Source organism: Platichthys flesus, chromosome 13, assembly GCF_949316205.1.
Source record: "Platichthys flesus chromosome 13, fPlaFle2.1, whole genome shotgun sequence".
NCBI lineage: Eukaryota > Metazoa > Chordata > Actinopteri > Pleuronectiformes > Pleuronectidae > Platichthys > Platichthys flesus.
The window spans coordinates 8,427,903-8,447,138 of NC_084957.1; the positions used below are offsets into that span (position 1 = coordinate 8,427,903).

The 19,236-nt window shown below is 42.4% G+C and overlaps 2 protein-coding genes across 3 annotated transcripts; one reads left to right on the top strand and one right to left on the bottom strand.

Annotated features, from left to right (window-relative positions):
* Positions 1-300: 300 nt before the first annotated feature.
* On the bottom strand, positions 301-9,631 carry zgc:152951 (uncharacterized protein LOC569013 homolog). Of its 2 annotated transcripts, XM_062402438.1 has the most exons (11): positions 9,439-9,631; positions 8,043-8,282; positions 7,791-7,908; positions 6,425-6,577; positions 6,073-6,267; positions 5,112-5,185; positions 4,567-4,764; positions 3,880-4,017; positions 3,702-3,791; positions 3,391-3,534; positions 301-3,176 (listed from the first exon to the last, which is right to left on the bottom strand). In XM_062402438.1, exons 2-11 carry the CDS (start codon positions 8,280-8,282, stop codon positions 3,048-3,050), a joined length of 1,479 nt encoding a protein of 492 aa, XP_062258422.1. In that variant the 5' UTR covers positions 9,439-9,631; the 3' UTR covers positions 301-3,047. The 2 variants fall into 2 exon arrangements, with proteins under 2 accessions (XP_062258422.1, XP_062258421.1); XM_062402437.1 differs by lacking the exons at positions 7,791-7,908; positions 8,043-8,282; positions 9,439-9,631 and having other exon boundaries at positions 6,425-7,780.
* A 716-nt stretch (positions 9,632-10,347) lies between these two features.
* On the top strand, positions 10,348-13,693 carry c13h3orf38 (chromosome 13 C3orf38 homolog). Its single transcript, XM_062403342.1, has 4 exons — positions 10,348-10,521; positions 12,045-12,211; positions 12,481-12,725; positions 12,914-13,693. Exons 1-4 carry the CDS (start codon positions 10,395-10,397, stop codon positions 13,275-13,277), a joined length of 903 nt encoding a protein of 300 aa, XP_062259326.1. The 5' UTR covers positions 10,348-10,394; the 3' UTR covers positions 13,278-13,693.
* Positions 13,694-19,236: the final 5,543 nt, after the last annotated feature.

Here is a 19,236-nt window from a genome sequence, read left to right on the forward strand (position 1 = left end):
TCTATCTATATATCTATCTATCTATCTGTCCATCTATCTGTGTATCTATCTATCTATCAGCAACAACAAAAATACAACAAAAATGATACCGACACCAAAAGATAAATACTTTCTGAATATTACTCAAAGTTACAAGAGTTCTGAGCTGTAAAAATACATGTTTTCACTATAGAAATATCTACTTTTTTTTACAGGACTTAGGAGGCCGTATATCGAATATTGGTTATTTTAGTATATTCTGTTAGTAGTAATGAGTAATGGTGGAGGTAATGAGCTGATACAGTACATGAGAAAGCAAACTAACTCAGTATAGACTTTATTGTATAGTTCCGCGTTGCATATTTATCAACCATAAACATATTGCTTCGATATACCCCAGGTTAGAGGAAAATAGAATGATTCTGTTAGAATTGCTTTGTTAACAACAACTGTTTTTGCATTAAATACCTGTTACATGAGGTAATTCTAAAAAAAATACAATGATATCATAAATTACATCATAAATAAAGTAGTACAGAGGTTTTCAAAGTGTGAGGCAGGCCTCCCCAGGGGGGCTCCAAACAGTTTCAGGGATGTTTGGCTCAGTGAATTTAAGGGAAATAATGTAACATTAGTTATTACATTAGTTATCATATATGTAGCCTTCACATGTGTGATTTGGTCAAAGAGATCATGAAGAAATTCAGTAGTTTTTCCCACTTTCCCAGTCATAAACTAATGTGTCTTGTATGTATTTGGTCCAATATGAAGTTATGTCAAACTGCAATATAAGCTTTCTTGACTCAACTGTTGAGTGTCTGTGGGATCAAAAAACACAACCATGATGCTATTGGCATCCAGGTATTGAGCAAAACTAATCAAGTAAAATAAGATGAGAGGAAGGGGGCGCCATTTCCCATGTTTTGTCTGAGGGAAGGCCGACAGTGTCAGTCTTTGAAAACCCCTGACGTTTAGTAAAAGCTTTTTTCCTGTTCAATATAGCCATTGTGTCCTCCCTTCATATGTTAAACTGAGTCTATCGTTAATAAAGTCAAAGGTCCATCGTCGCAGAGAAAGAAAAAGTGCAGACTGTTGATAAGACTCAGAGGCAGCCCTGCGACAGGCCTTCAAGCACAGAGGCTTTTACAATGTTTCATGCAGCTAATGCATTCCAGTTCTAACACATGCTCAGTAAACAGTTTTGCTTTGGTGACGCTTGTAGCCTATAGACAGAAACTAATGCACAGTAACATGTACAGTCATGTGCAGACGTGCAATCAATTATTTGCAAACAAATGTAGAAGATACAGAATGAGGAGAAACAGCAGGAACGACATGCAGGGCACAGTATGCTCACATCCAACACTTGAATCAGTTCAACTCACATTTTCCTTTGACCAGAGATTAAGTCCGAAATTGTGGAAAGATCACTTGATTAAAGATTTGCAAAGTCACACGTTTCCTTTAACCACAGTGTGTGGGAAATCACACAGAACAATGCATCATGTTGAAAACAAGTGATGGTTTTAAGGCCAGGTAAAATCGAAAGCCAAAAAAGTCAAACTTCAGTGTCTAGGTGGAAACCATAGACTGTAAAGATGGACGACATGACTGCTCCCCAACAGTCTGGACTGCCCCCTGGTGGCTGCCTGCAATATAGGCCATAGATACTCCCTCTTCCATGCTAATGGTTGGGAGAAGGACTAAACCATTTATGTGATGGTTTCTGTCATTTTAGGTTGCTCTTGTCACCCTGAAGTTTGATCACATTTTTTTAAAACCCATTCGTATCCATGATATTTTAGCTTCATTTCTGGATTGTGGGAGGAAATGGAGACATGCTGTCCATCTTGATATGCAGTCAATAGTGGAAACTGAAGTGACAAGTGAAAAACTCAAACTGAATTAAGTCTTAAACTGCTACATTTAATTGCTTCTGATTTTAGCAACAGCAAAATAAAATGTACAGACGTGCTTGAATAAATAGTCAAATTAACACAGAACATTATTGCCACAACATTTTTCTTTGTGAAAAAGTACAAATATATTTCAACAGCAGAGTTGGTGATAAACGTGTAGATTGATAGAATGCATCCCATGTGGGTGCAGCTTGGACATGTGTTTTTCATTATTCACAAAATTATTAAATTTCTTAATAAATACCTGTGTGGAAAAAACACAGTTGTAGCACTTCTGCAATTTCAAATGGAAGACCTGGATTAGAAGGGGAGGGTGGACGATGATGTAGAAGAGAGGGAGAACCAAAATGCCAACAGGGGTTAGGAATAAAAACAGATCCAAGACATGCAAAAGTCTGAGCACTGTATCTCTCTGTGTCTTTTAAAACATGGACACAGTATTTTAATTCGTGGAGGTGGAGATGTGGCCACTGAAGACGCTACCGGAATAAGGGACCAGCTCTGTTGACAATCTGCAGACCACTACACTGGAATGAGTGTTTTTTTTTTAAGGTATTTTGATATGGCTTATCAAGGCAGAGTATTTGGATCAGTAAAGTTATTATCTTCATGTGAAGTAGCCTCAAATATGTGTTGAACTGGACTGAGAAGAACATGATCCTCTATTGGTCCTGAGTTGCTGACGTGCTGTTTAAAGACTGGGACTTGAAAGCATGAAAGCCATATTGATGATTGAGGTTGTTATAATACCGGAATTCTCTGTGATCATTTCATCTTTGATAATTTGAGATGTGTATGTGTTGTTTTTTTAGAGTTTATCATTTTACATTTGTTTTAGCAATACGAAAAGTCAACGACTCATTCGAAGTGCATTTCATCTTATTAAATGTGCCGCTGCAGTAGAAAATGTTGAGCGTCTTGTTTTCTAAAATAGGCTCGCTCGTCATCCTGTTGTTTTTGGCATTACCTGAAACCAAAACACCTAACGTACGAGACAAATACAATTCTGGAGTTCAGTGCAGACGCATCCCTTTGGATTTGCATAAGAATAATTGCATGATGTTTACGGAGATGCAGCTCAGGAGAAAGTAGACAGATGCAAAGGGACATAGTGTATAGCTGGGTGTGGTGTGTTTCTGAGTGAGAGGCTCAGTGGGAGCCGTTGGAGCTCCAGTCATAAGGGAGGAAGGTGACCTTGGTTTTGCCTTCAGACATGACGCCCTGCAGGCTGGTCTTCTTCGGAGAGGCGCCCATGTGCTCCAGCACCCACTTCAGCAGCTACAAGAGAGGGAGGGGGAAACAGAGCGAGAGTAACAGATGGGTTGAAGGTTGAGAAAACCCATTGGGGGTTTCTGATGGAATTTGCAGTACTCTGAATGTAACTTAGCAGATCGACACAAGAGCTGATAATTAAAGAAAAGTTCCCCTGCTACAAGATAAAAACAGACAAAAGAAATTTCAGATGGAAATCAGCAGCTGGAGTTAAACCTACGTTCTCATCGGTGCCTCCAAAGTCGGCCTTGTACCACTTGAATATCTGACTGAGTCGCACTTCTCTTTTCCCAGAATCCACCACACAGCCATCATCGTTCTCCAGGAAGGCTTCGGCTGATATGCGGAGCTGACTGTCGATGTCCTGGAACGGTTCAATAGATCACAACTGAATCATTAACGCTCCCAGTATAAAATGAATGTAGATAATTGCTCATGACTTAAGACTCAGTCAGTCCTGCTCTCAGGCTCAAAGACCAAACTCTTGAATAAAAAAACTTTAAATAAATGAACAGATGCACTGGAACTCACCTGTGGAGTGTAAGTTTTAATAGGCGGGCAGCCCTTTGCACCACAGTTCAAGGCAAAGTGAATGAGGGGCTCGGCGCTCGGGAGAGCCAACTGGTGGACAACAGGAGAAGTAAAGATGAGTAATTTCAAAGAATAATGTTATATTTTTCAGCTGAGATTCAACAAAATGTCTGAATACTTGAAGCCTTGGGTCCGTGTTGGAGAAGGGCCTTCGAAACTGTGCTAGACCCTTTTTGTTCCCTCTCAGCACGCCGTTCTCTATGTCCTGCAATGTGAACACTTCTCCTCCAATCAGGTAGCTCACATAGTTGAAGAACTATAATATGGGACAGAAACAAATATGTTGAATTCAATACAATCAATTATTTTTGAACGAAGATCTAATTAAATACAAAATTTGGAATATCTTGCACAACTAAATCACATTGTGTCCTTGCATCTTGCCAAGGGTGAAATATGCAAAAGAGTTGAAGTTGGTGAGAGTTGAAGTTGCTGTCTCTCTGTCTGGCACATCTGACTTCGATCTGAAAGTCCCTCAACGTAGACACTACAATGCACTGTTGTTTGGCCCTTTATCTATAACCTGGCCTTGGGTCCTGCTTAGAGACAGAAGGGAGTATCTGTGGAATTTAGACTGGCTCTATTCTCCTGTACAGATATAATGTCTAGTATATAATATATTTATAATATTCGATAATTCCTCAACAGTTAGTGTAAGAAAGTCCAAAAGAAAAAGAGTAAAAATATCAACTGAACCTTGTTTTCTTTAAATGATTTTTGCTGAACAAGTATTTTGAAACAGAAGAAGTATTTCCAAACACATGAGGGTTTTGAAAACAGTGTGGCAACTCTGATTGCAGCTTACTCTGTATCTTGACCACATGTTGGTGGGGGCCCCCAGGCGGAGGAACCCGTGGATGACGAGTGCATTGTAGGTGTTGATGAAGAAGGCCAGCTTCTCCTCCCGGCTCAGTGACAGCAGCTCCACCCTCTGCAGCTGGATGGCCAGCTCAGAGTAACGCTTGAAGGCAGGGTTCGACGACATGCCTTTGTAGTCCACGGACTGTAAGAGCACATATACACACTCAGTGTCTCCACATTTTCAGGAGTTAAACAAACTTGGCTCTCAGAATGTTGACATCTACGTCTGTGTCTTCTACTTGTTTGACACCTCTTTTTCATCCTGAGATATTTGTATTCTCTTTTGTCTTGGCAATGTTAGCAAAATGCCAACTGGCTCATGGTGAAACCTCCAGATAATGTTCTGCTGTTTCCTCACAAGGGCTTGATCAGAAATTATCCAGAGTTTAAATTCCTCAGATTCAAACATAAACTTTCGCAGTAAAAGAACATTTACAGATGAAAACAGTCAGTGAGTCAGAATCTCTCCACAGTCAATAAGGTCATTACCTTGCCGTCGGCAGAGAGATGCTCAGAGAACAGTTTCAGAATCAACTCCCGTAAAAGCAGAGAGAGCTCCGCAGCTAAGAGGGAAAGAGAGAGAGGGAGAGAGAGAGAGGGATGGTTGGATTGTTTTACATATTCAAGAGCATGAAGTAGAACAAATGATGGTATTATTAGGAAACATGACCTGTGAGAAGAGAGAGCATTGCAGATACATTTCAAGAGGAAAACAACACACTTAGAAAAATCCCAGGTTAGCTTGTTAGTTAGCTGCTGGAGGAGGGTGCACCATTCATTGAGTAACAAATACAACCGCACAGAGCCAGAAAAAATGCCTCATCACCACTGCAGAAGAAAAACACAACATTTAAGAATGACTCAAAAGTAGTAATCTGACAGAACAGGGGGTTTGAAATAGGGATTGAATGATATACATGATCAGGTTGTAGCTTTTTTGTTGTGTTTATATATCTTTATCTAAGACTAGATCATATTTTGTGCCGATACTGTTCTCAAAGACATTTTATTATTGCAAAAAAGTGGGACACAAACTGCTTCACTCTATTCTATAGGTTTAACAACAGCATTACAGGATCAAATCAAATTTAACCCTAACCCTGATTAAAGTTTATTAATGTACTTATTTTTCTAAACTCTAGATTCAGAATTCTAGAGATATCAAGGTTAGGAATAGACATTCATGCTCGTGCTGGAACACAGCCACCATACACTAATGTGAAGCTCATAGAACGATGTCAAGCGGCCATCATGTATATCATTAACCCCCATTTCAGCTCTTACCGCCATAACCTTTACAGTCAATACACGCAAACCCAAGCGCACCCAAAAGCCAGCAGCCAAGAAGGGACAGAGGTTAGAGGAGCCATAAAAAGGCCACGCTCGCAGTGCCTTCATCCTGGAGTGCGATGTGTGTTTGTGCACAAAGCCCGGTCCGGTCCTGACCTACCCGGTTTGACACTGCAGCCTGCGGTCTGTCCTGCGTTGAGGGCTGAATGAGGGTCATCCTCCAGGAGCCTGTACAGTGCGTCAGTGACGTTTTCCCCTTCTCCAAAACCGCCATCCTGCTGCCCACAGCCACGCACACTGACAATGTACTTCTTCTGCAACAATGCCTGTCCAGTGCTACAGGCCTCAGCCCGGGCTACCACACACATGACCACAGTCGGTAAGTGCACAGATCTCAGTATGAATCAGGAACACCCTGAGATAGTTCAAAGAGTTTCCGGATTGTTCATGTGACGTCTACGAGATCAAACCACCACAACAATGGAAACCGGTTTTACTGCAGCCGTACTTACCCATGCCCTTCTCCTTCTGCAGCCAGTCTACCAGCTGATCGCCGGAGAAGCTCTTTTTGTAAACAGACAGCCCCCTCCTTTGACTGCCAATAACACTGCCATGTTTGAGGTCCTGTACCAGGTCGGCCAACTCATCTTTCTCACACATAAACTCTTTGAGGGCAGGAATATAAGAAGCCGCACATGTACAAACAAGCAGAAAACACACATGTTCAAAACCCACATGGAGGAAAGAAAGATTATGGGAACTAAAGCAGTCAATCATGAGAAAAACAAGGAAATATGTATCTGTTTTTTTGGAAGTTGACCTGATTTGTGTCAACCGTTTTGACACAGCTGCTCTACATATATTTTCCTTCAGGGTATATTTAAGACGTGGTATTTGATCTGTCCATAGATTTATGTACTCAACGATTCCCCACCTGGTATTTTTAGCAGTATCAGAGGCTTCTCCGATGCTGGTATCAAAATAACACCGTCTCTTAATTATACATAGAGCTTGACCTCTGCACAATTCCTTCATGACAGGAAACAAAAACTAATTTGGGCCCTTGAAATGATTATTTTTGGTACAGATGACTTTTTCTGCTCTTGATTTAATAATTTACTCTCACAAATTGAAATATCAGGGTGAACTGTCAACCAATACTGAAGATTCTTTTTTGATTTAACTTAAATATCAATATTTTAGTTTCAAAATACTAGATCTGAGCTAACATCGAATTTAAATACTTCTCCACAGAGAGCTGTGTGACTGCCCCAGGAGATAAACTGTGTTTACACAGTGGGGAGCTTAGGGATCAGATATAATGAGGCACTGAGACAGTTTGCTGCTGCTGGGTTCATCCTGAATGCCAAGTTCTCCCTTATCAACTGGGTATGCCGGCAATAGCAACAGGAGATGATGATGCTGTGACTCAAACCTGTCCATATATTCCCCCATTATATAATCTCTAACTGGTTTTGTTTCACTTCCTTGCTAAAATTACTGTGTGATCTCAGCCCACCTGACTATTGTCACTGTAACTGTGCGTTCATGTGGTGTCGAATAATCGGGAAAGTTGTTCCAGTCTAATGCCAGTTCAGGTCAGAACAACAACTTCTTTGGTAGTTGCAGAGGAGCTGATCTCTATATCAGATTCTACATGGGAATATGCATATCTGTAGGAGGGCGACAGGATTAGGAGCCAGACGTCTGGTCTCCGTTTCCAGAATGGCCAACCACGTTTGAGCAAACTTTGGTTGTCTGCAGGTAGACAGTCCGTGTGAAGAGCAAAAGAGGCAGAACACAATCACCTAATACATCAGCTATTTGTGAAAAAACTGATTGTCTGTACTTTTTTGTCAGAGTAATAAAACCTCTCACCTCCGTCGGTCTCTCCAGCTGCATCCTCTGATTGGCTCCCCTCTGGCACAGGCGGAGCATCTGCTGGAAGAGGCTCCTCCTTGACCAGACTCACCAATCTCTGAAGCTCCTCAGGAGCCTGAACAAATGGAACAAGATACAGGACACAAACTAAATTTAGACACAAATTTGAATACCAGTGGAATTTGACACTGTTGATTAATACACAGTATAGAGCACTAAGTTAACGGTTGTCCTTCCTCTTGCACTCACCAATTTCTGCAGGTCATCGTTGCCGCCAACATGAACATTGTTGAAGAAGATCTGAGGGACTGAGCTGCGTCCGGTAAGCTCCTTCACTGCCGCTCTCAGCTCTGGATGCCTCCCCAAGTCCACGTCACATACTGGCACTTCCAAACGCCCGAGGGTGGCCTTAGCCTGCACACAGTGTGGGCAGCCCTGGATGGAGTACACGGTTACCCGTCCCGGAGCACGGCTTGTAAACTCCTCCATCTGCAGCAAAAACGGTCAAGAGAGCCAAGAGTCAAGAGAGCAAAGAGTTTTAAGTGTTCGGTTCTCCAGAGAAAGTCTGCTGAGCTCCACGTGTTTCAGTCACTATCTGCTGCTCTTGTTTTCTCTGACCTGAGCTATGGAGCAATGGTGAGCAAACAGGACGGGCATACGGCCAGCACCTTTTGGCCCGACGCCTTCGAGTTAACTTTGTTCTCTAATGTGTATTTGGGTAGATTGTGCAAGCCCACGTTATTTAGATGTCGCTAATTTACAGTTTAACAAAGTTTTGACATAAATAAAAAGAAAAAAGTTGTGCCCTTATATGTCTGGTATATACACACTTCCTGAGTGACAGATTGTTTTCTCTGCCCTTACTTATGAGGGTGAAACTGTTCTTATCTTGTATGGAGGCAATAATACAGAGGAGTTGGTAAATGATTGACACAACTTCCTTCCCGCTAATTTCTGAACATTTCCTTCCAATAGAATTCAGTTACCAGTCCGGGCTTATCAAACACTTCCTTGTGCTGCCCCTCAGAATGTAAACAAAAGAACAAACCAAGGTTGTGTCCTGACTTCTTTACACTTTAGCTCTTTTGATGAAGTTGTTTATGATCTATTGTAATAAAATAAGTATCTAATAACTCACTTATTAACATGCATGGGAATTCCTAAGCAAAACTTATTTGGAATTCGTGAATTACTGCTTTCCACATGTAGAAATATCACCGGAATCCCCTGTAAATTGATTAAATTAAGAAGATAAAGTTAATAATAACCGACAGAGATTTTATGGTAGATGACAGAACAGAAATAAATAAAGCTTTTAAATTAGGAAATTAAAAGTACATGCAAGGTAACCCCGATTTATAGAGTGGTATTTATAGTTGCAGAAATAACGCATTTAAATTAATATAAAAGAGGATGAACCTTTACAAACAGCGCGTCTAAATTAAACTGCCAACTTTGTTTATGGAGTTCTGAATGGGACTGGACTGAACCGGAATATAAGAGGCAACACAAACACAAACACAAACACTGAATCATTATAGAACCCGAGATGTTACCATTTAAGTATCAGTGTTTACTGTTCCCTGAAGGAGCTGAACTGTGCTGATGCGAATATATAAGCCGATGACCACAACGGTAATGTTACCTTTCGGTGTTTTGGCTCCGCAGCTTGAAACGTGAAAACAAAATGAAGGGTCACCGCAGATCCTCGGAGTCCGGATGATCTGCACCTCTCAGTTCATGCAGCAGCGGATTGAAGGAGCCTGGTGAGGTTCTGCAGCGACACGAAGAAGCTGCTGCACAAAGTGTTTCATCATCACTGTCACTGAGGCTCTGAGCAGAGGGACTGCTTCATGGCTGCTGTCCCCGTGATGCCTTCACGAGCTGCTCGGACGGTTAACAAATGTCTAGCGCTGGTGGATGGTGGCCACATAGATATATATATATATATATATCTCTGGGTGGCCACCCCCGAAATGCAAATTACCAAGGGTCAGATCACAAAATGCAAACCCGGATGAAAAAAAAGTGATTTGCAAAACTGCAAATTAGAAAACAAAACGTCAAATTAGAACAAACAACAGCAAATGAGAAAACAGAACAGCTAATAAAACAGAAAAACACAAGAGCAAGTGTGCCACACTGCTGTGTCTGGTGGATGAGAATGTCTTCATGGTTTTGCCAGATTTGTGTTGCACAAATCCCACTTTTAAAAAGGGATTGTTAGGTTTTGATTGCAGTTTCATTTTGACATAGAAGTGAGAAGTTTAGCTCCTTGTGTTTGGTGTACTTTCAATACAATGAGCCAAATTCCACAATGTGTATAAACTGCAGTGCTCTCTCCTCAGGTGCCAACCAAGGGAGTCTCAACATTGATCCATGAATATATGACCATAGGGAAGTAAATGAGCCATAAACGTGCATTTTTCTTTCGTTTCATTTTTCTATGAAGCCAAGATTTCCTATAACCACAAAGGCAGCACAGCTCATCCTGCTGTCCAGTTTAGTTGCCACTGCGGCTCAGCGCGGAACGTTTGTGTCCTACTGACGCTTGTTCCCGCACGGTCTGTTTTCGCAGCAGGACACAAGTGGGAATCAAACATGTCTGGACTGTCAGAGACGGAGCGGCTCGGCTGCACAGAAATACTGAAGCTCCTGTCAAACAGCGACCTGCTGTCACTCAGTGACACTGTGACCAATAAGGTGATAGTTGTGGAAAATAGCTCAGGTACGTTTTTTAATCTGTACCCGGATGGCAAAGAGCGATTTAGCTAGGCTACCACTACGTTCGTTGTTCCAGACGTAACAAGTTAATGTGCACATACGTTTTGTATCCCATACATTAAAAGTGTATACGAGTAGTTATTTAAATGTGTTCAAATGCATAGCTTCTCTTTTGGCTCTCGTCTTTTCCTATCAAAACGAACTGTTGTGAGAGGTAAACATTTGCATAGCCTAATTCTAAAACTTCACTTCAAAATGTACTTTTGAGTGAAATTAATATATATATAAAAGTAACAAAAGTCTGTGTAAGACTTCAGTGAGTCAAATACAATCTCTGTGGAGATGGAGATACTAAGTTGGACATTTATTATAAAAACAAATTCCCAGTTTTCTACCTGGATCTTGTGTTATTTCATTTAAAAACATATATATTTAAGGACCGTTAGAACTAATGTATAGATACAGATACGCTGCAGTGCTTTTACTTTGAAACGGGAAGTGTTGTAAAAACGTTATTGTCATTGTCAGATACACACTGTGGTTCACAGCAGAGTAAACAGAGCCAATGTTCTTTCACCTGAGTTTAATGTTTATCTGATGAATTTATGTCACAAACATAAATGGTTGCAACACTTTCTGTAGGCGGAAAAAGCACGGGTTCTTACTGTATAGTACTTGTATTTATTTGAGTACACATGACGGCTTTTATACCGAAAAATAGTCATATTTATAGCCACAATCCATGCAAAGCCTATGTAAATACATTGTACTGCAGAAGCAGCTCCTCCGCAGAACATATTGTTGAACTGAGAACCTCAATATCGTGCATTGAACAGATGCTGTCAATATGAATTGATATTGATGTGAATATTGTACACTGAAAAGATAAAGTTGCACAACTGCTTTTCTTTGTCTATATTTATGCTCGTACATTCAGCCTTTTACAGAAATTGCAAAAAAATAAATATATATAAATATGACCCTCTTAAGTGGGCTCTTTGGAAGATAACAGGGTGGAAGATCTCTTTTGGAATAAAAAAAAAAAGTTATCTTGTGCTTGAAAAGGTTGGTGATCACTGCTCTAACATATACTGGTGGGAGGCATCGATTAGTACAGTGAAACATAAAAGGCACATTCTCCAGCTTGTCCAATGTTCTCAAATGGGACAGTGTTTAGTTTAAAAAGGCAGAGAGGTAATGATGTCTGATCTACTGAGCAAGGTACTTCGGTTTCACATGGGTGCTGCCATACAAGCCAGTAGCCAGTCGGATTTACCTTTAACCTCAGCGCACCCTCATGTTCTGCCTGAATCGTTGTTTACAAGACCAAAACCAACCAACCAAAGTTATGTCCCTAACATCTGCTCACATCTACTGGTAGTTGCTACTTTAAATTGTGCAGGAGACTTTCAAATGTACAAGGGACATTCACCATCTAGTCCTATATTCAAAAATTCACTTCTGCCTTGATGTCCAGATAATTTGATATAAAATAATCGTAGTCCCTGTGTTCTTCTGCTCAAACAGAGGCCATGGAAACGATCCTGGTCTTCAGTAAAAACGCAGAAGAGCTCCTGAGAAGGAAGAAAGTTCAACGGGACCTAATTTTTAGGTATCTGGCCAAACAGGGGGTGGCGATGGCCCCCATCAGTGACAAACACCAGCTGGTGAAGAGGACGCTGGAGCTTTGGAAGGTACACACGGAGAGGAGGTCGAGACACTCGCAGTGTAGACAATACACAAATTAAGGCTTTTTTAAATAATATGAAAAAACCCTGGATCTGCCTCCTGATCCGGATCTACTCCAACATTTTATGGATTCTTTCCTCACCCACACATCATCCTTCCACCAAGTTATGTGATCATCTGTTCAGTAGCTTTCGAATAATCCTGCATGTTTACTGACAGGTACTTGATGCATGCATTTTTTTGTTTGTGTTAACTAACTTATCATTCCTTAAAGGCCGTGCTTGATAAAGGACCTCAAGGACTAAAAGATGGGACCAGCGAGAAAGAGCCCTCCGAGACAGCATCTGATACCCTGAACTTGAAGGTTACGGGGGGTTTTGACCCTCAGCTCCTCGGCCAGCAGTTCTGCCAGTGGTTCTTCCAGCTGCTGAACAGCCAGAACCCCTCACTGGGCCAGCCGCCTCAGGACTGGGGGCCACAGCACTTCTGGCCAGATGTGAAGCTGCGTCTTCTCGCTAGGTAAGGACATCAGAAATAAGTAGATGGAGACATATTTTAAATTAAGAATTATATAATTTTTTTGAATTTATATCAACATTTTCCGATTTAGATTTTCTCACAGATGAACTGAACATGTTAACAGAGGGAAAAACATCCCAAAATCAACCTCACATGTCAAAGCTGTTTCTCTCTTTTGTCTTCCTCAGAGCGTGCAGCGTACAGATGGAGGAGTTCCTGGGTGCTGAACTGGTTAGCCTGCGTCTCCTAGCCTTGACCAAGGAAGAGCGCCTTCTCCTCAGCCCCAACCTGGAGCCCCTTGGTCTCAGGACACTTGCCTCCCCCCATGGCATGGTGCTGGTGGCCGTAGCCGGGACCATCCACAGAGATTCAGACTGCTTGGGCATCTTCGAGCAAATATTTGGCCTCATCCGCATGCCGCTGGAAAATAACAGCTGGAAGATCAAGTTTGTCAACTTGAAAATCAGAGGGCAGGAGGCTCTGGGCGGGACGGAGGCCACGGCGCCTGCTTTGACTTACAACTCCACTGAACTGCAGCTTCTCTGCAGCTGATGAAGCTGTCACTCGTCACTTGTCTAAATTGCCCAAACACAGATGGACACTGGTGCATATAAAAACATTTGCTTTAAATACACTGTACCTTTATGCAAAGCGTATTTTGCGTTGGTGGCCCTTGGCTCTCATTGAACTATGTTCTTTGATGGAGTTTCTGTCTTTTAAAATTGCTATTTCATTTATCTTCACAGTTCCACGGACAGCATGGTTTTCCTCTTCATCATGCCCTGTTAGAATCGTCATCAATATGATGAATGTGATTTGAGTATTGCATGCTGTTAAATCACTCTTATGTTTTGGTATTGCATGGGAAATATTGTGATAACCTGCAGTAATGACTGTATCAGTATGCAGCAGCTTTTTACATTTTAATGGCATGGTTTACAGCTGTGGAGTAAATTGTTGGTCTGTTACTTCTTTCTATCACGTTTGTTCGTTAAGAGGATTAATCAAAAAATATGTTATTTGAGAGATGTGGCATTTTGCAATATTTTCATTGATTTCACGGCGAACGCTTAATGGATCATGATGAAAATTCGATGTAGATCCAAATATTAAGCCGGACCTAGTGAATTTAAATGTGGTTCCATAAGGGGACAGTTAGGCCTTGGCAGGGGGATGCATTTTACCGATTGGGTCAAAGTGTAATTGGCCACAAATTGTAAATGTGCCTGATGGTAGTTTTATTCAGCCTCATCCAAACAGAATTAGCACTACTTTGAATTGCATTACTTATGAATGCAGTGGAGTCTAATGGCTCCTCACAGTTCAGTCGAAGCTCCTGAAGAAAATCACTGTAATCAAGAAGAACAGATACATTTTACTTCACCAGGTTTCGAAATAAGCTCAAAGCTTTTGCAAAGACCCAACATTTGATGCACTGTGTTGGTGTCATTTTTTTTTCTAAAGTCAGAATATATGAACTGTCGGGTTGCATTAGGTCAATATCACAGCGTCCTCTTGATAAGGAGCCCAGTCGCTGTCAGTGGTTTTCAGAATGTAAGAATAGATAAGGACCTAGTTTTTTAAGGTCATATCTGATAGCTGCGATTTTGTCTTTCGTCAGTTTTCATATATTTGATCATTTCCATACTCCTCAGACTGTTTTGATTACTAGCGTAATTATAGACTGGCAGCCGCTAACACCAGACTCAAATTATTTCAGACATCTTATATAAAAATAAACGCATTCAGTAGCTGTGGTTCTGGAGAAAATGAACATTATATCAGACTTGACAATCAGACTCATATTATTTTTTCGAATCGCTTAAATCCTATATGACGTGCACGCACCACACGTACGTGTCCACCTCCACGAGTTTGGCCTTTAACTGGAAAGAGGCAGGTCTTCTCTCCCCAGTGCATTCCAGAGAGCTCAGTGCAGTTCAGGAGGTCCACCCTCACGTTGGGCTCATACGGGGAACTAAGAGTCAGGGGAGGAGCCAGCCTCTTCATCATTAACCTCAGCTTAATGGAAAAAGATGAGCACCGACCAATGAGAAGCCTTGACTGACTCCTTTAGTTTAAAAAAATAAAAGCATTCCAAAAGCAGCTTTGCCTTTTTCACTAACTGGTATTTTTAGCGGCGTGTCATCTGCAAAATACAGCATTTTAACTGATATTCTTCACAGGCCCATAAATGTGACAAAACAAAATAATTCATCTACAATACATTTCACAAGCTCTGAGCAAACTCCTTATTAATGGAGCGGCTCTGGTTTTCCATTGATTCCGCTCCGTCATCCCAGTCGGGGCACACAGGGTCTGGTGAGGCACATAGCGATGCCGGTATAGCTCTGTGGCTTTGGTGGGAAATGTTACATGTGGGAAATTATTCTTGGCAGCCATTTTCAAAGGCCCCTGGAACAGTTAATATCTGAGACTGTATAAGTCGGCGCTGCGTGGCCCTCCGTGCTGTACTGGGCCATGGTTGTGGTGAGGGGGGAGGGGGGGGGCCACTGCAACCATTGATCTCGGCCTGTTCACCTCTCAGAAAGAATAATAACAAGCTGCTCGCCTCCTGTCTTTATGGCACTTGGCTTCTCTGCGTTTTAATAAGCGGTTTGGCGCACGGGCGCAGCTCTGACGCACGGGTTAAGAAATACCACTGCAGTGGCGTCTGGTGATGGTTTTGACTCTGAAGAGCTTGCCCCCCCCTCATCTCTACTTTTTCATGCCCTCCTCTAATAGGAAAGTGTGTTTCTCATAAAGAAACATGCGAAAAACTCAGATCCATGGCTCTTTGGAATAGCTTATGGGTGGTGAACCATGGAGGCTTCTCCTCTAATTATCAATCCATTCCCCCCCCCACTGCTTACTTTGAGTGTGACTGATTGGAAGTTAGCTTTGCTCTCAGAAACAGCCTCGTTGCTTATCAAAGATTTATTTATTAAGCGCCTCATGCCACTGCCATTTTTTCACTCCCTGACAATCTGATGGCTTTACAGAGCCGTTAATGCCAAACTCTGTAAATGTCTACAGCAGTCATTCTATAAGTGGGTCTCTGGGACACCCAAGGGTTTATGTCTGGATTTTCAAGGAGTCCTTGAAGTGGTTGAGTGGCATTTCATTCAAAAGGAGCAATCGTTTCATGTTGGGACTTTCTTTTATTTCACTTTCACCCTAAACCTCCTCCTATAGGACTGAAAGGTTCTTGTTTGATTTACAAGTATTATTCTTATTTACTCACTTTTACTTATATTTATACAAAGTAACATTTATTTAGACATAAACATATCTATATAAATATATAGATGTGTATAGGTATATGTATATTGTCAGTGATGGGCCCACATGACTTGACCTCATGACAACATGAGGCCAGAAGAGGGCAGACAAGCTACACCACACAGAAAGAAAGACTTTGATCCCTGTCCAAGAAAAAAAAAGAGTGGGAAAAATCCATTTAATACTATTACGTGAGGAAACTCATTAATTCCTAAGAGCAATATGAGTGAGCTGATGTTACCGGGCAATTTCTATCTGGCCACGGCCACGGGGAAAAACTGTAAATTTTTCCAAGTTTGAATTGTCCTCCATTAAAGTAATGGGCTTCTAAAAGAGAGACGCGTTAAACTGTTGCCTTTCATAGGCACAAGAGAGCGTATCTCACAAGTTATTGAAGTGTCAGTAATTTATCGGCAGCCTGACGGTGTCAGAGACGCCTTTAACACAATGCTCTCTACAGTCGGCACTTTTCTGAGCAATAAAGTAGAGGATTTATGCACAGGACGAGAATCAATCAATAGCCAATGATATTTCTCCTGCTGACAAAACACGTTAGGAGGAGAATTCAATCAAAGATTGACAGAGTTGTTTTGTCACTTTGCTGGTCTTGCCCTCCAACCCAGCAGTGGTTCATAAACCAGAACACAATAAAAGTGCACTGAAACAACCACGTAGAACTCGTGGTGGAGGGAATGAGGTCAACAGAGTTTTTCCGCTGGTGTTAAAGCCACAATTCTTCCACTTTATCTTTTTGCTGAGGAGGGGGTTTCTGCTGTGGATTACTGCAGGGTCATTTAATGGGGTTTAAATACTGAGGCCCTGAGTGTCCAAACATCATTTCTAATACTCCGAAGAAAGAGACGTTACATCACAGCCTCTGGTCCAGTCGCTTCTTGCCACAAAGCAGTTGTCATTTCCTGAAAAGGTTTAGTTCTACATTGGACTCCACGATGCTTGTAAAGTAATAACATTTACATTTTAAGGACATTACACAAAGAGGGAGCGAGTTCAACATCATTGTGTTTGTGTGTGGAATCAGGTTTGGCCTCATGACTGGTTGACCTTACCTGACCTTTAAGCCCTGGTTGGGAGTGGGCCTGAGCTCTCATTTTCTGCGTCCATCCCAGATTACCTCTCTATGGCACAGTCTCCTCGTTACACCCCCCACCCTAATGTCTGAGGTGACATCATTGTTCCGTTTCAACACAAATTGGTTTGGACCGACGAGGCGGCCGTCACAGTTCATATCAGCCCCTCTCTTGGCCTGGCGGTGTATCCTTACACATGCATCATTATCTCGCGTAAACAGTGGAAATGCGAGACCGCCGGGGGAACGGACGCCATTCATGGCAACAAAGCGCGGGCTCAGTGAAAGGATCCTGGGCGGTGACACTCTCGTTTAGCATCAATTAAAGAAAACAACAAGCAGAGCACTTTTCTGAAGGCAGCCGGGCTCAATGTGTTTATTTATACCCGAGCAAATATGTATGTTTGACGGAATGCATGCACGCAAGGATGTTTCAATCAGACAAACACATTGAAATGTACTTGAGTTGAGCTTACACACAATACCCTTCCCCCCCGTCTCTCTCTGTTTATCTCTTCACGTCCCTCTGTTTCTCTCTCTCGCACATAGTAGCTCCTCTGTGTCCCTTCTCGAATGCAGTGCGGGGGCCCCCAGTGAGGGCCTTCCCTTGGCTCTTGAACTGAACAGAGAGGATGGTGTTATCTGAGCGCTGCCAGGAGGTTGTCAGCTCGTTTTGGGCCGCGTTGACCGAGTGGCCGCTTTGGCGAATGCGTGTCCGTGCCAGGCTCCCAGTGCCTTCCCTCCGCGGACATCTGCTGGGTTGTGGTAAAGCCGTGGAGCTCGCCTGTGGTTGCATCTTAATCCTTCATCTCTTCGGCTCGAACCATGCCTGGCCGAGCAGACCAGCGGCTCTGCTCCGCCTCGCTTCTATTAATTGCCCTTGCCTGGCTCGCTGTTTGCTTCTGATTACACTCATTAATTTCAATTCCCCAGGAAGCCACCACCGCCGGAGCTGCCTTTAGACCGGCACACACACGCACAACCACACAAAGAAACATGCATGGACAGGAGTACATGCATTTGGACACACACATCCTTTCATTTTCTAGTGTGAAATATTTTTTTAATAGATTCCTTTAAGCTGATTCTATCCATTCCGCTGACAAACATAACACTGTCATTATGCTTTAATAGAATACCTACATGTGGGTGTTTCAGCATTTTTCTTTTAATTATTAACCCTTCATATCCGTCAGTGTGAATACTTTTTAATGCTCAGATGCAAACATCCTCTTTGTTGTCAATAGCCGGCCCTGTGAATGTCATTAGCAGCGGTGGTCTGTGTCTGACTCCACCCGGGCAGGTCGCTCTTTGCAAGGCAGGGGACAAGAAGAAAGATGCTCTGACCCGCTGGTCATAAGTCAGTGTCCTCATCACAGCAGGTGGAGCACATCTGCTAAAGTCCCAACATCTGGGCCGGCAGGGTGGCCTCACAATTATAGGAGTCCCACGGACTTTGTTCAGAATTGATTTGGAAAAAAACAAAATCAACGCCAAGCCTAGTTATTATCCTTGACTCAAATTTTCAACCTCATGCGCAAACATTTCCACCACCAAGCTAATGGAGCCTAATTAGGTAAAGTTAGGCAGCTTACTGGCAATAATCTGAGATTTAAGAAACCTGTTCTCATAAGCAAACATATAAATCACTGAGTGTGTGCAGTGTATTTATCTGCTCTATAAAAATGATCAGGGAATTTATAATATTTCAAACAGGAACTTGATCCATGCTAACAGATCACCTGGCTCAAAATGTGTGGCTGTCTGCAGGTAATGTTCACAGAATCCTCAGTGCTACCATTACCGTGTAGCTTTTGATCCCTCAAAGTCCAGAGTGACAAACCGAGAGCGGCTCCTCTGCAGCCAGTAAGCCGACCAGAGGAGCGGTGAAACCCTCCCACGATAAGCTGTGTGGCCTCTTGGCTCCTGTCACCCTATCACCTCAGAACCTGGGATTTTCTGGGAAAGCAGGGGCTTGCAGACTGACTCATCAGACAGCTGTACCTTAAATGCCCTCATGGGGGCGTCACGGCGAGAGGTCACCGCCCGGGTCTGCGATTTGACAGCCAGGCAGCAAATGAAAAGCCCTGAAGCCTGACAACTTCCTCGCCGAGCCCACGTAACCCAATTAGCGAACCAGTC